The following is a 16012-nucleotide window of genomic DNA, read 5'->3' on the forward strand; positions in this document are numbered from 1 at the left end:
GAATTGAAACTATTTCTTGTTCTTTAATAAAAAACCTTAAACAATCCAGATCAGTTAAATACTCTGGAATATGTGTATTGCACAGACTGATGCTACATCTTGTGGCATATACTGAAATACTTTGCAAAATATAACTAATCTAAAAATATGTAGCCTTGTTGGTTTTAATTAGCCTTATATTGGTGGTTTTCTTTCTGGTGAGTCCCTGCAGCACAACAGACAGCCTGTTTCTTACACGAGGCCAGTCTTTGTGGTTAATGTTCTCCCAACTGTTCACTGAGACGCCGCAGCAGCAACCATTGAGGTGCTTTTACTTAAATGAAAAAATCTCAGTAACTGCTTCTCTTCACCCCCTCCCCGACTCCTCACCTATCTTTCAGCAGTGATGTTCCGAATGGATCAGCCTTGACACAAGAGAACATCGGCCTCCTGTCAAACAAAACAGCATCTCTCAGCCTGTCGGAAGACCCAGAGACAGGAGGAGACAACCAGGACTCCCAACGCACAGGAGTTACGCCCACGTCTGCTCCGTGAAGTGAGGCTGTCAGACCCCAGAGTTTCTTTTGCTGGGGTGTTGGTAGCTTCTGTCATGTTTTTTTCCAGAGGTGTTTGGAGAAACCCAGGAGCAACAGCAGTAGCAGATCAGCAGGTCCAGAGGCAATGTGCACAAACACAACTACTAGAAACAAATCCTGCACATAGTTCACATTAACGCATTTTTTAATTAAAAAAAAATTAAAATTAGCAGTATCTGCAAGCAATTCAAATTAAATTTGTTTTTGTTCTGTGAATGAACTTTATTTTAATAACTTTGGACGCCTTGGATCCCAGGGCTTAAAAGAAAAAGATATTATATATATACTCTGTTTGATTAATTGTATGATCTTAATGAAGTAGGTTTTTTCTTTTATTTTGGTATTATTACATACCCAGTGCATAATTCCTTACCACCTTGATTTCTCAACGACTAAAAAAAACCTGGCCGTTTCCTTGCGTGGGTCAAGGGTAAGCAAGGAATGAGGGTTGGAGAGTAGCTGTGAGTTACTGTGTCAAAAGATGTGCAGCAAACTTCCTTCGTGGTACAGTTCCTCCCATTTTGACACGGAACTGAACCCCAGCAGGTGTGAGATGGCTTGCTTAAATTATTGAAGTTTAAACTACAGGTGACAGAATCTTTGCAATGCATCAGGCTTGTGTGTCCCAGCACAGCATGTGGAAGTGCAGAGGATAATGAAATAGGTGTCCAGCATACGTTGGTTTATTTGAAGGTTGCTGACCTTTTCCTTTTCTGTTGGGCATGATGAGGACAGCAGGGTGTAGGCCCATCTGAAGCTGGTCAGCTGGTGCTTGCGGTGGAGAGGCCTCGCTAACCAGCGCAGGTTGTGTGGCTGTGACAGAGGCAGAATCTCTGGAGTCAGGAGGCAGAGAGAGCATTGGGTTTTGTGGTTGCTGGAAGGATGCTGACTGCTGATGCGCTGGGAAACCATATTCATTCATCCAGTGTTTGCTGGGGTATTTTCCCCCTTCTCACTATGCCTTTAAACAAGCTAAAGCCCATATGGTAAAGGTGTTGCAGAGGGACTTGACAAGCTCTCTGCCTTTTGAAACAGGTCTTTCATGTATGCCTCCTTCTCAGCAACTCTTGCCTTTGCTCTTTCTTCATTGCCAGTTTGTCATTATTGAAAACATGATAGCTTCCTCTAAAACTTTTGTTTTCTTCTGTCCAGCAACACATCAGTTATTCAGTGGTCACACTGCTGTGAGGGCCTTGTACTGAAGGAGACCAGCACCTTTGATTTGTGCGCTTCAGTGATGGCAGCCTTTAAAAAACAGGGGAATTCTTGTTTGTTTTTTAAAGCTGTCATTGTTTAAAGTCTGTGTGTATTAGAACTTGACACCCAGGCCTCAATCTGCTGCTTGTCTGCCATTGCTGCACTGGATCCTTTCTAGATTCCCTTTTCGTAGTGGAAAAGTTGCGTCAGGATGACCGCTTAAGGTACAGCACAAATCCTGGCAGAAGTAAAGAGAACTGAAAAGCAAATTGTGCATGTGGAACTTCCCTATGTAGATGCTTTGTAATCATAAGCTGGAGCGGTAGTAAGTCTTTCGAGATGTTTTATTTAAAAGTTAAAGACATGAAAGGGGGTTTGTTCTTGCTGCATGTTTTTTGACGTGCAAGATGCACTGGGCTTGAGACCCTGTATACGAAGAGCTCTGTGGAGAATGATTTCCAAGTGCTGCTCCCTCTGCACCTTCTTGGCCTGTTCTTATTTTTCCTTTCTGGGTTAGACTACTAAATCCGAAAGCACTGGTTATGTAATAAATTAGTGCATTGCTTTGGTTGGGTAAAGCAAGAGTTAATGAATTTTCTTGGTTTTTAGTTGTTTTTCCTTAACCTTAACTCCTGCTGAGGTCATAGCAACCTTGGGCTGAGCTTTGCATTCATCATACTGTTAAATAAAACAAAATGGGGGGTGGGAGGGGATACAGTCCCACTATTGCCTACCAGTAGGAGAGTCCAAACAGAAGACTCTTTTGAGTAGCAATTATTTAATTTGCCCAGTCAAGGCACCGCGTTTATATACTATTTCACATTGAATTTGATTATGCCCTACAGACCTGGCTGGTCAAGGATTTGATACACATATTGGCTTGGGATTCGAGCTTTCTTTTTTATTTAAATAAAAATTTATATATAAATATATATATACATATATACATAGTTATATCTGTATATATATTGGGTATGTTTTAAGAATTTTTTCGCATGAGCGCAGCTGTTGTGATCAAATGTCTGGGAGGTAGAAGCACTGAATGAAAATAAAGGCATTTTTCAGCGCACACGCCCACACTTTCCATATGTCCTCACACGGGTTTATTTTGTTCTTAGTTGAACTTTGGCCTCTGAATTGCCAAGAGTAGTTCTGAAGCTTGCTTTTTTTTCTGACCCCTCTTAACTTTTGGCAAAGAAGCATCTTTGCGCAAGAACAGCTTCACCTACCCCTTGGCCCCATCCACCCGTGTCTCCCCTTCGAGCCAAGCAGAACGAGGCTGATGCGGTTTCGAGCCTGTCAGGTTTGTTCCTTCCTTCTGGTCTGTTCCTCCCTCCTCTGCTCTGGGCATGAGGATGATTACCACGTTCTGGCAGCCTGCTCACAGGTCAACTGACACAGGCACTGTGCCCTGTTCTCCCATCCTTTAGTGCAGAGCACCATCGTCAGGTCACCTTTCATGTTGGCTTTAATTATTTTTCTTCTTCCTGCTGTGTCTTTAGTAACACAGGGAGGTCATTTTAGTGAATTAGTGCAATATTCTAGTCTAGGAAGACAAGCCCAGAATGTACCTTTTTTGACTGCAGTAATTCTTGATGTAAAAGGGATTTTCAAAGACGGTTATGATAAGGATGAATCTACAGATTCATTTGCAGCACTAGAAAGAAAATCTGGAGGGGCAAAAGTTGCTTACCCTTTATTACTTGTGCCAGCTATTTCCTTGCTAGGTTAGGGATTAGTCTTTTCTCCACTTTTGCTCCTGGGAGGAATTCTATAGTGAGAGCTGTTCAAGTTGCTGGCCTACATAGTGGTGAATGCTTCCAAAACCTGTGGATTAGAAGGGAGACCTTACTGTTGGGTTTGTCTCCTTTCTCGAGCTCCCCGTGCTGTACTTTGTGCGTAGTGTCCTTGTGATCTGTGTGTCCCGGTTAATGCCCTGTTTGCCTGCTATTGTAGTTTGGCTTGTTAAATAGTTCGTTTAATATCCACCAACAGTATTGATTTTGAGCTTGGTTTTTTTCCCCCTTCTCCTCCTCATGTCCCGTTTCTGCTTTCTTGCAGAAGTTTGGAAGGTTAAACAAGTCAAATGGCAAAATGCAGTGCATGCTTTTAAGTCTTTCCGGAAGCTGCACCTGAAACGATCTCTCTTTGTGCAAAAGCATGTTATTAGAACTGGGAGGACAGGTAGCTCTGGGTGTAACAGAAGCATTCGTGGTCACAGCAAATAACTAGGGAATGAACGTTTCTGGAGTAACTGTATGTTGCTGCATTCATTTCTGTAGCATGTCACATTGTTCCAGTTGTCCAGAAATGCTGTCCACCTCGGTGAAATTCTCAGCTAGACAGTGGTTTAGTTCCTTCTGCTTGGGCAAGAAGAACCAGCATTACAGTAGTGTTAGGGCACTACTGCATCGTTGGGTGAGTTAGATTTTCCACTGCAGTAGATAGCTTTGAACCTTCACCATTACCTGGGCTTCAGCCCCAGCACAGACAAACCCCCTGGAACAGGAAGCTTCAAGAGTTAGGTTAAGCTTTAGTATGTCAGCAGTTTGTTCAGTGTGGAAAAGTTTCTTTATTCTGTAGTCTTATTTTCCTCCTCCTATCAACTTCTTTTGTGTTTGTTTCCTCTGACCTAGTTCTCTTTTTTTCAATAGGAGAAACTTGGGCCTTTTCCTTCTGCCCCTCCTGTTTGCTATTGTATCCTCTCCCATTTTAGAGTATGACTACTTCTATTTTGATCAGAGCATGTTTCAAACTTGCAGCGCTGTTATCCCCTTTCTTCTCGAGTTCTTCTGTCTAGTTTTTTTTGTCTCAGTCTTCCTGTCCTCCTGTGGCTCGCCCATTCACCCTCCCTGATTGTGTAACAGTGACAGCTTGCTGCCTCAAAACAGAGCATTCAAATGAATTCGCTTAGCCAATAACTTCTGTGAAGTTGCCTTTTCTAATGGTGTTATTACTCAGTGATGCACAAATGTGATATTGCCCCTACTGGTAGGCAAACGAGGGATCTGTATAAACATGGTAAACTGCTGTTTTTCTTTAAAGGAGAGCCAAAGACTTGTGCTTTACACGTTTTTGTTTTGGTTTTTTTTTTTTTTCCTGGTGTAGCCATTTTGATTGTCAAATCTTTGTAGGGTTTTGTGAGTTGACTGTATTATCCTATACCAATTTACAGAAGTTAATGATTCTTAAGCCTTATCCATGCATTGAATTGTGGAAAATCATTCAACTTAGTCATACAGTTTTTGCAATGTACTGAGATGTATTTGGGGTGTTCTGACGTGTTTTCAGTCTCTCATGCACTCAGCTGATGGAATGGCTCGTTTAGAGAGGGAGAAGGAACATAGACCTTTCATCTAATCAGAGGAGCTGTGTCTTTAAGAATTGAGATCTAAATTGAATACTGATCTAAAATTTCTTCAGTTACAGTAACGGATAAATTTGTGTTGTAAACGTGACTGACTTTTAAGCCCATTGGAACTGAAAAGACTTGTCAAACTGTAGCATTACATTAAATTAGATGTGAAAGAAACAAACTTGTATGATGGTATTGTCTCTTGACAGCATGAATTGAGCAAGGTGGGGCAAATCCTTTATGAGAGAGGGCTAGGAGTGAGGCTTTTTTAGCACAAGAAACTGCTTGCGTTTCCCCTTCCTTGATCCAACTTAAACTCTTGCAGGTTTTTAGGTTCAGAGGGCAATCTGTAAGTCAGAGTAGCGTAAACCCTCATTTCCATTGTTATTTCCATGTATAAATCTGGACTATAATGAAGCAGACTTACAGGATAGTTACCTGAAGAACCCCAATATAAAGTATTTTTGGTTGACTAGCTATTTCAGCCCCAATTTGTGGTCCAAGAAATTGAGTGCTAATAAATCAGGAGCTCAACAGCAGGAGTGCCAACTCATCTCTCTTCTAAAATGAGGAGGAAAAAAACATGTAAGCAGCGTGCAAATTTTGTGCTTGTCTGTGTGTGTAAAGATGTTTTTGTAGTCCTAGAATAGATAGAAGGAACACAGAGCGAAGCTGGGATGTGATGTTACTTTCATATTTAAATATTGTCATCATTCCCTTTCCAAAACGCACACTTCTGTCTCCTAATGTTGGTAGCACTGATACAAAAGTCTTTAATTGGCACAGTGGTGTTGAGCTTACAGTTGGGCTTTATCTTAGAGGTCTTTTCCAACTGTAATGATTTTGTGATGCTAAAAACAACCAAAAAAAAGTCAGTGTATCAGCAGCCTATTTATTGTGATACAAACAGTTCAATTCCTCTGGATGAAAAAATGATGGAGGAGTTCTTAGTTGTCTAAATGGTAATTTAGGCACAAACTGGAGAAACAGCTGCCTTGCTTGAGTAAATGTGAACTCTGAATTTCTGAGGAGAATGAAGCAGCTCTTCCGAGCCACCTTTTCAATATAGCCTTGATGCTAACAGTTGGGTGGTCGTTACTTGTGGTACACAAGCATCCAGCCTGTGCAGTGCAAATTGAGTTCTCAGATCAAATAGAGTCAGAAATGCCAGAAACTTCATTAGGGATTCTGTTTTCATACCCAGCTGCTACCAACCGCATTATTTCCTGTTGAAATGTCAGGGGTGTGAGAGAGACAAGAGTAAGTTAGTTCAAGTTAAACAATATTAGTAAGTGATTTTGGGGAATGTTATCCCAGCAATGTCCTTATACCGTTAACACGTGGTCTTTATTCTTGTGTAGGAAGAAGAATGTAACTGCTTAGTGTTGTCACAGTCTTCAAGGCGCTTCATGTGATGCAGGTAGAGCCTGGGTTAGCAGGGAAAGGAAAACAAACTTAGTATTGGGTTTTTGTTATAACTTGATTTCCCAGTGGCAAGTGTAGTATCATGCCATGGAAACTCTTTGAACACTACGGTAAGCAAAGACAGTACAGCTTTTTCTGAAATGTCCCAATAAAAATAGCCTAGGGGAATATGGATTTGTCTGTGTTGGCAATATCCCAGTCATTTGAAGCTTAGAGTATGCGACAATAATAATCAAAATTGGATGCCTGTAGCTTAGTAACCCAAACAATGAACTGATCTTTCCCAGGCAATCTTTGCGATTCCAGTGAGTTTCTGTATAATTTTAGTGCAAATTGCCAGGTGTTCAGCATCTGGGAAAGTTTAGGTGCCTGGATTCAGCCAGCAAGGCGAGTGTCCTTGGATATACAGGTTGGATGTTTTCATATTCCAGGAAACAGCTGATTCTAAGATCTGAAAGTTCTAGGAAAACACAATTACAACTTCAGTTTGAAAAATAGTGTCTTGGGAAAGATGGCAGTGGCAATGTCTCTGAAAATAAAGAGCATTAGAGCTGATGGAATTACGTGTGAAATGTATACGGGGAAAGTATATCTGTAAGCAAAAACCGAATATCTTGTGGAGTATTTGATGTTTAAGAAATTATTTGCTTCTTTGTAACGTTAAAAAGATTTATTAATGATTCTGTGGCAGACAGTACTCACAAGTCTTTGGCATCCAAACCAGATTGTGTATTGGATGGATCCCACAACTGGATGTGTGCACTGACCTCTTTATTTCTAGCTTCTTAAAAAGAACCCCGATAGCAGCGTTTTATAAATGTACAAAGCAACCTGAGACAGAAGAGAAGGAACCTTGTTGGTGTCACGGCTGCTGCACAGTTTACAATTGGTACCTTTAACCCACAGCCTCTCCCCGGCAGAGCTGCTCTAACATGGGCGCATCAAATGACTTTCCATTGTCTCTACTTTTAACGAGTTCCCATTGGGCCTCTGCCGTGTGAGCAGCCTCTGCGCTAAGAGGAGCTTTCCTTGAAGTCGGCTTAGCAGCTGCGCTCTAGCTTGATTATTTTTCCCTGTTTTCTGTAACTGGTAGCATTGTGTCGAGCTCTTTCCCCACTGTATTTGTGGCTCTGGGGAGGGAGAGGTGAGACGAGGCACGCAGAGGGAGGAGGGAGGGCGAGTTGTGGCATCTTCTTCACGCCCTCTCCCACCCCCTCTTTGAAATCAGCTACTTCCAGTTGTGGGATTTCTCTACAGATGACTTTTTTTTTTCCTGTTTTTTGTAAGCTTAGTTTTCTTTGATCTTGCTAGTTCTGTACAAGTCTCCCAGAGACATTCTGCAGTCATTATCACCTTTTTGGGTGGAGTTTATTTTTTTTGTTGGTTGGTTTTTAAATAACTTTTAACATTGGTGCATATATGCTTGGGATAGAGCTCATGTAATTTTCCAATCGTATTGATTGTATGTGATTGTGCCCTGCAGAGGTATATTTAACAACAAATAAAATAAAAAGGATAGACTAGGTAATAAAGGAGACCATGAGATCTGTTGAGTCAGGTTATGAACTATTTCTTGAATTTATTTAGGATCCTGGATAAGTGAAATTCCCTGTCTGCTCTTCTCATAAATCACTGCTAAACAAAATGTCGTAAATTCTTTCTGTTTGAACTGGTACTTTTCTTGCTTTTCTCCTTCTGCTGATTTCTTCCTTTCCTGCTTCCCTTTCCCCATTAAAATAATTCTTGAGCTTTTATGGGAATGGCTTGACTCTGGGTTGATATTGTGGATATTTATTGTTTGTAACTATCAAAACATTTTTAATAGCAACTTCTGAGAAGAATTCCATAAACTGAATTCTTTTCAAATTGAGGGATATTTTGAAGTCTTGTACGTACAGGCCTGGTCATGGGGGAGGCATTCAGAGACACACAAGGCGTTGAGATCCCTTTCCTGGAAAGGTTAGATGCTTCCCTGCCTTTTGGGAGAACTCTGAGATGACAAAAGGAGTGAAGAAAGAGTTTGCTCTATCCAACTCCCTGTGTCTTTACTCCTGCAGTATACTTTTTAAACTTGAAAGAAAAGCCTTCTAGCCATGCTGAAGTGGAACAGAGTGGATTGAAGGAGGCAAAAGGTGAAAGGATCCTGGGATCTGAAAGTCAGTATTTGTCTCCCTTATTTCTTTTTTAGAACTGTAGAGCCAAGAGTGCCACTTTGCATAAAAGGACAAGGAAGTGGAGGCCTGTTGTGCATGCATGGGCGTTATATAGAAGAAGCCATATGTTGAAATGCTATTTGTTTTTCCCTTTTCACCTTGCTTTTCTCCCTCCTAAAGCTGACTCGGCCTCATCCTGCTTCCACATAGTGTCTAAAGATCCTTTGAGTTGCAGATTCAACAGAAAAATAATGAGTGGGAAGGTGGTGATTTGCTGTTTGGTTTGTAAATAGATGGAAGTGTCTACGAGGTCTTATCTGCATTTCTGTCAGCATTTATATTAAATGATAAATTAATGGAGAACACTTTGAAATATCTTGTATTTTCTGTTCGGGATGAATGTGCCTTGTTCCAAGTTTTGTGTCAGGTCTAAGACTGGGTAAGACTGACGGGGTAAGGCTTCCTCCAGATCAAGGATATGTTTGTTCTCTGCCGGGCTGGGGCATATGATGTGTCGTGTAGCAGAGGAGCCATGTGCCTCTGGGGGTCTGCTCTGTTCTACTCTGACTCTGCCCATAAGCATAGCGACTTCTTACTGCGTTCAGGTGAACAAAGGATGTTCAATTAGCAAAGTGGAGTAATTTGCTCAAAGAGAGTCTTGCTGTTGAAAAAACGAAGCAGATCAAACCAACCCCTTCAGAGCGAGGAGCAAGCAGTGTACTTCTAATGTTGAGCCTGGTTTGGAACTTCTTTTGAGTGAGAGTAGAGGTTGCCCCACAGTCTGGTTTGGGATTTTTCACTCCTTTTTGTGGGCTTCAGCAAGTCAGCAGCTGGCTCTGAATCCAAGACAGGCTGAACATAGTCTCGTATGGAATAAGCTGCTGCTTTGCCGAATAACCGTTCCTCCTCCTATTCCAGGGCATGCACAGCCTTCTGCCCTGGGTGTTTATGCATGTGTTTATTATTTCTGTAATTACTTTTGAGCCTAGGTGCTGTGGATCCAGTCCAAGATGTGTGCTTTTGCTGTCACTGCTGACTGTTATACTCACTCACCCTTCCACACAGTTGTATTTTCCTGCTGAATGGCTTGAAGCATGCAGTTCCTGTAAGGGCAGTTGTACTTGGTGGGCAGCCCAGAGAAAAACTGGATGTTTCAATTGGTGCTGGTTTCCTTTCCCCTTTTCCCACTGCTCTGAGGGTGCATGATGCTTAGGTGCTCACTCATTTAGGAATTTAAACCAAAGTTGTGTTTCTGCAATGCTTGGCTTTTAAAGGTGATCTGAAGTGCTATGGAGAGTTGGATCCCTGTGGACAGGAGTGTTGGCTGCTCTGCAGCAGAAGAGCTTTGGGGAGCCTTCGGGGGGGTTGTCTACAGAAAAGAGGGGAGGCTGGGTTCAAGCCTCCCCTCGTGGAGTGGGGAGGTGTGGGTGGGAGGTGGCAGGTGTGACAGAGGGTTTTTTTTCCTCTTTGGCTGTGGATACCAGGGTAAAAGGGAGCTGGAAAAGGTTAGCCCAGAACACAGGATTTCTTGATCCCATCTCACTCTGCGAGTGTGAATCCCTCCTCCTTGAGAGTTGCTGTAAAACTCAACAGCACCCGAAGCACGACAGAACAAACAAGAAATGTGTGTTCCTTCTCCCCACTCCAGTGTGTTTAAGGTGTGTTTCTGGCTCTTCCAAAAACGGGGCAGTTCCAAGGACAGTGCGAGCGTGTTGAGAGAACAGATTGTCTCCCTGCTGCTGCGAGCTGCTCCTCCCTCTGAAAAGCAGAGCGCAAAGCCTGCAGCGGGGGTAGGCAGCGATGTGCCGTACTGTGCAGCTCCATGGGCACGTGGGAAAGGCAGCAACAGCCTGAGGTGAAGGGGTCCGCGTCTGGGCTGGGATGTCCTGAACTGTTTCTGTAACCTCCTTCCTGCCAGCTGTGAACTCTGACTCCCTGTCTTGCCCTCGGTCACCAGGTTTAGAGCTTTATGCTCGGTGGCTTTGAGCAGCCAGTCCCTGCTTTGCGTCTGTGAACAGCAGCTTTGGGAGAAAAACAGTTTCTCCCCTAGAGCCAACAGGGCTGCTGATGATTTCTATTGTCATGCTTGTGATTTTGGGTGCTTCCTTAGGTACAGCCCTGCCTGGATGTGAGTGCTGCGTGACTGCTTGGAGAGGAGCTGGCAGGAAATTGCTGTTTGGATACTGAACTTGAAAAAATGTGTGTATCAGCCACCCTAAGGGCACGTCTTGGGCAGCTTACAGATTCTTTCAGCCCTACGGCGTCAGTTCTGGAATTTGACATTACTGTTAGTAGGAGCCACCATCAGTAAAGAGTTTCCATGCTCAGTTCTGGGAGTTTGGGCTCTTTTACAGTGAAGCAAGGATGCAGTGCCAGTGTGCTTTGTTGCACTGGTACGAGTTCCTTCCTGTTCGCTCAAGTTATATGGGATGTACAAAATGCTGTAGGTGTTTGCTCTTGTTTTCACTGCATTGAACTCCCTCTGAGAATCCGGTGAAGGGAAACCTGTGCTAAGATGTCTGCCTGCTCCCTGCTGGGTGTGGAGGATCTCCCATTCTCCCCCCAATGAGCCTCGGACCTGCAAACAGGTGAATTACCTTGGAAAACTAAACCACCGGCTGTTCAGAGCAGCAAGGTGTGGTGCACGAGTCTGTCCTTACGGAGGGCGTCTCCCCTCACGAGGCAGATTGTGAATATCCAACCCGCGGGTTGCTCCCCGACGGGTACTGTGGGGTGGCCTGCTCTACGGTCAGCAGAGAGCAGCTCTGAGGAGCAGGCGGCCCCGAGTGCGGCTGGGCAGTGTTCTGAGGGCGTTGCGTAGCTTTTGTGCTTGTTTGGATGACCATCTCCCCAGCTGTAGAACTGATGAGAGAGCAAGAATGCTGTTACAGCGGGGAGAGGCGGGTTTTGAGTGACACTGATGGCCTTAGGCTATAGAGAGGCCCACGAAAGCCAGGTTGGATCCAGAGCATGTCATCCTTTCTTTCACACGCATTTATGTCCACAGTCTCTCTCCCATTTTTATTCTGGCCCTTACTGGTACAGTGATGGCTTTACTGTCCCCCACACCAGTTTGCAGCTGCATTTTCCATTAAGATCTGGGCTCTTGCTGGAGGTCAGTAACAGCAGCTTTAACCCCGCTGAGCCAGTCAGCTCCTGGGGTTTGGTGTTCAGGAGGCAATGCTGCTGGATTTGTAGAGCAACTGCCTCCGAGGCCAGAAGTTGTGTTGCTTCAGAGCTGGAAGCAGGGGGAGACACCACTAACCTGTGGCTTTCCTGTTGTGCGAGTGAAAAGGTGAGTGTATTTAGGAAGGGGATGGATTGGAAACTGCAGAGCGTGAAGCCGGGTAGTTTCTTCTGAGTTGTGCCTGTTTGTTTGGGAAATGGGATGATGGGGCTTGGGGCAGAGGGAAACAGTTTTGCTGAGCTACAAGATACTGAAGTAAGATTTACAAATAAGCTAGATCATTACATTTTTACTTGACTTCTTGGGGTCTTTAGGGTTTTGTTCTGGTACAAGCAGTTAATTTTTAGTTGGCAAGAACTGGAGCAATCTGGCACTTACACGGGGTTGGTGGTCGAACTTTCCCTTGTCAGATTGAACTTTAAAACCTCTTTCAAACTAAACATTGCTTTTTTTTCTGCTCTTTGCTTAACCTTCTGCAGCTGGTCATCAGCCTTTGGCCTCAGCAGCCTACCCCCCTCCCACCCTCCCCTGCTTTCGTCTCTGCTTGAGAACGGAAATCCAGTGGGGAAAGGCTTGGGACTGCTTTGGGCTCAAGCAAGACTGCTTGTCCTCTTAACGACTTGAATTTACATCCTAAAAGCAGAAGGTTGGAGGTATAGGGCAGGTAAGAGAAATTCCACTAATATGTCATTGTTAAGTAATTTCTTGTCACAGGTTCTTTTCCATTTGTAGGAGCCCTTGAATTTTAGCTGCTGCCAGAGTGCTCTTTAGCTCTGGGCGTGGACCCGAGGAGCTGTTTCAAGAGGGCACTCCTATCCCAGCTCTCACCAACACTTTGCTTCTGCACAGCTCACTCAAGTGTCACACTTGACTTTTATCCCTGCCCTGTAGGAATGCTTCATGGTGCAGAAAGCAGTCCGTAAGGTCTGGTTGTTGCAAGTAATCACTGATCTCTTGCCCAGCTGTAAAAGAGCTGATTTGCTTTGCTTTGGGGTGGGGAGGATGGGGAAGTCTTTTCTTAAGATCCTAAGTCAATCTCAAAACGATTTGAGCTCCTCGATGTTTTCTGGGCCTGTAGCACCCTCGGTGCTGTGGGACATTCCAGCCACCGTGGGTAGCACTGGTGGTTTGGTGGGGTGGTTGCTGGAGCACAGACTTTGGGTCTGCAAACTGAATCAGCAACTTTTCTTGGCTTTCTACACTTCCCACAGGGGTGAAGCGGAGGAAAAGATCCCTTCCTAACTTCCATGTTCTCCCTTGCCAGTAGCCCCTTCCAGGCAGCAGTGAGGAGCTTTCAGGATCCTCCCAATGAAAGCAGGTGACATGGAGTGTGTGGCATTGCTGCAGTGGAAAAGAGAACGTTGAAGAGCTGAGGGGGAGCAGGAGTGGTTTTTCAGTGAAGGCTTAAGATACAGTGAGGGCTCTTGTCCTAAAGGGCAGCTGTGGCCTCGGGGCTGGGGTTGGCCACAGATTTCTCATCTACTCTCTTGCAAGAAATGCTGTGTAAACGAGTATGTCAGGGGCTGACAAATCTGATTTAAGACATTAGTGTGAAGTCCCATATCCTCTCTAAGCTGATGGAGTCAGTACTTTGCTGTGAAGTAAAAACAGGGAGCGTTTCAGACTTAATCAGGAAAGGATGTGCTGCTGTCCCCACTCTTCTGCTTTGGGTTTTAAATGTGAGATCAGCAGGACTGTGTGTGATGGCAGACACCACCATCTGCCTGTCTGACAGAAGCAAGTGGTTGTGCTCGCAGAGCACCCATGGGTGGATGTGCCTTTCCCTGGAGGGGAGCAGGGCAGGGACCGCAAGGAGGTTGTCCTTTCCGTGATGTGACCAGCACAGGCACATTTGTGCTGCTGGAGCTGCCGAGCCCTGGCCCAAGAGCTGCCGAGCACAGGTGTGTGCCTGGCTTGTCGCTGGCTTATTTTCCCCGTAAGAGTGAAAGGTTTGGAAGAGCAATACTTCCTCCGGTACTTTAAATTGTCTGAATATTTTCTCTTCCTCTCCTGCCCCAGGTGTTGTTTTTTATTGCTGTATTTGGTCAACTTCCCTCCCCTTGTGGGGTTTTTTGCCCTTTGTGGTGTTGTGTCTATCCTAAGCCTTCAGAAAGATAATCGGTTTGTTGTTACCACCCAGAGCAGTGCCCGTGGCTGTGGCAGCACCTCTTGTTTCCCGTGTCCTCTTGCGGTTGCTGTGCTATCAGCGCATGCTGGAGAGGGCCCCACAGGGCTCAATACGGCCTTGGTGCCAAATGAGGTAATTTCTGCCTTTGCTGAGGAACGGGAGCCAAGATGAAGTCATTGCTCAAGAGCCCGAGGAGGGGGTTATGAAGGAAGCTAGCGGTCTCCTGCATCCCAGCTTGGTCCTCGAGCAGCTCCCATTTTCCTGCCAGGTGCTGGCAAGACCACAGACATGGAGGGGACCAGTGCGCAGTGCAGCTGATCTTTAATTTACGCACTCAGGCAGCAGCGTTTGGTAGCTGCAGCCATGAGTACGTGGCAGCAGGCAGAGTCCTGCCCACGCCACATATCTCTCTGAAAGCCTTCCATGGTGAGCAAGCCCTGGGCGGGCTGCCAGCCCTTTCCTGAGCTGTTGTGGCTGCGGTCCGTGAGTTTCCTCCCATGGGGTGTGTAAACAGACCCAACAGAGTCACGCAAAGGGCATCGTGAAACCGCAGCACGCAGGGAATCTTGTGTGCCACTTAATCCGCCCTGGGCTGCGATGGGGCCTGGCTGCCAGAGCTGATGGGGGTGCGTTAGCAGAGGGGGGAAATATGAACTACCTCTGCCTTGCTGGGTGGCTTTCCGAGCCCGGCGCTCGCTGGGCCATGGTCACTGACCGCAGGTACCAGGGATGGGTTGTGCTCAGGTGGTCTGAACTGCGGGGCAGCAATAGCTGTGATGCACAGGCTCCACCAGGCGCTCTTGTAAAATACAGGAGATTAAAGATGAACGGTCCACGGAGGGACCAGCTGCCCTGAAAGCTCTTCGTTATCACCCCTCTTCTCTGGTGTAGTGTTCCTGCATCGGTAACTTAAATAGTGTAAAGCTGAGGTGAGCCTGACAGTACAGGCTGAGGGAGGCAGAGGAGCTCAGGGAAGGGAGAAAAGAGACCTGGAAAACTAGGAGATTCTCCCAGGAAAAAAGGGAAGGGGAACAGTCAATACCACTTTGTCCAAGACCAGCTGGTTTGTGGAACTAGGGGTTTCCATGGGGAAGACCTGTGGGATCTGCACAGAAGCTAAACCGCGCCCGCACTGCTGATCGGGGCAGCGGGGTGGCTGTGGCTGCTCCGTGCCGGCTCCTATTGCAGGCAGGCCTGGGGAAACACTGCACGGGGGTCCTTCACGGTAGCCACCTCAGCTGCCGATGGGCAGGGCTTGGAGGTTCAAACCAGATGTTTTTGTACAAACCTGTCAGGGCTGAGCCTGCTCCTTATGGAAAATGCACCCGCGGCCCTGGGAAAGCACCGCTTGCAGTGTATTGTTTCTAACAGCGGTGCGTGCTTGTCCTGCAGTGGAGTCCGTCTGTCCTTCTGGTTTTTTCTGCAGCTACAGGACAAGGGAATGATTGGAGCAGACCGTGGGGATCCTGTCACTCTGCTGTTGGCTGAAGAAAACTGGCACGAGTTTTCTGGGCAGGCGAGGGTGTTGAAGCTCTCTCTTTCTGGTTCCAGGACAATGCTTCTCCTCATGGTGTGTCTCTCCAGTGTCTGGGGCCTGGCTTCCCCTGAGCACTATGTCGTGGAAGACATCTGCACTGCAAAGCCACGGGACATCCCGGTGAATCCCATCTGCATCTATCGCAACCCTGAGAAGAAGCCCCAGGAGGGCGAGGGGCAAGAGCCAGGGAAGAGCAAGCTCCCGGAGTCTACAAACCCCCGCGTCTGGGAGCTGTCAAAGGCCAACTCGCGCTTTGCTGTTGTCTTCTACAAGTACCTGGCTGACTCTAAGGACAATGGGGAAAACATCTTCATGTCGCCTCTCAGCATTTCTACAGCCTTCGCCATGACCAAGCTCGGGGCTTGTGGCAGCACCCTCCAGCAGCTCATGGAGGTCGGTGGCCTTTCCTCGCTCACTCTTTCCTTTGTAGCTGCCAGCAGGGCCTGAGCGACAGC

General features: G+C 45.9%; 1 protein-coding gene across 10 annotated transcripts in view; it reads left to right on the plus strand.

Annotated features, from left to right (window-relative positions):
- The window catches only part of RC3H1 (ring finger and CCCH-type domains 1), an 80778-nt gene that overhangs the window by 54315 nt on the left and 10451 nt on the right, over positions 1-16012 (plus strand). For 5 of the 10 annotated variants that reach the window (XM_054072597.1, XM_054072601.1, XM_054072600.1 and 2 more), the window contains exon 20: positions 381-5312. In XM_054072597.1, coding sequence (XP_053928572.1) covers positions 381-534 — 154 coding nt within the window. In that variant the 3' untranslated portion in view covers positions 535-5312. Of the gene's footprint in view, positions 1-380; positions 5313-15571; positions 15951-16012 lie in introns of those variants that run through there. The other 5 variants (XM_054072599.1, XM_054072602.1, XM_054072604.1 and 2 more) reach the window with 2 other exon arrangements.

This window comes from Cuculus canorus, chromosome 8 (assembly GCF_017976375.1).
Source record: "Cuculus canorus isolate bCucCan1 chromosome 8, bCucCan1.pri, whole genome shotgun sequence".
Classification (NCBI taxonomy): Eukaryota; Metazoa; Chordata; class Aves; order Cuculiformes; family Cuculidae; genus Cuculus; species Cuculus canorus.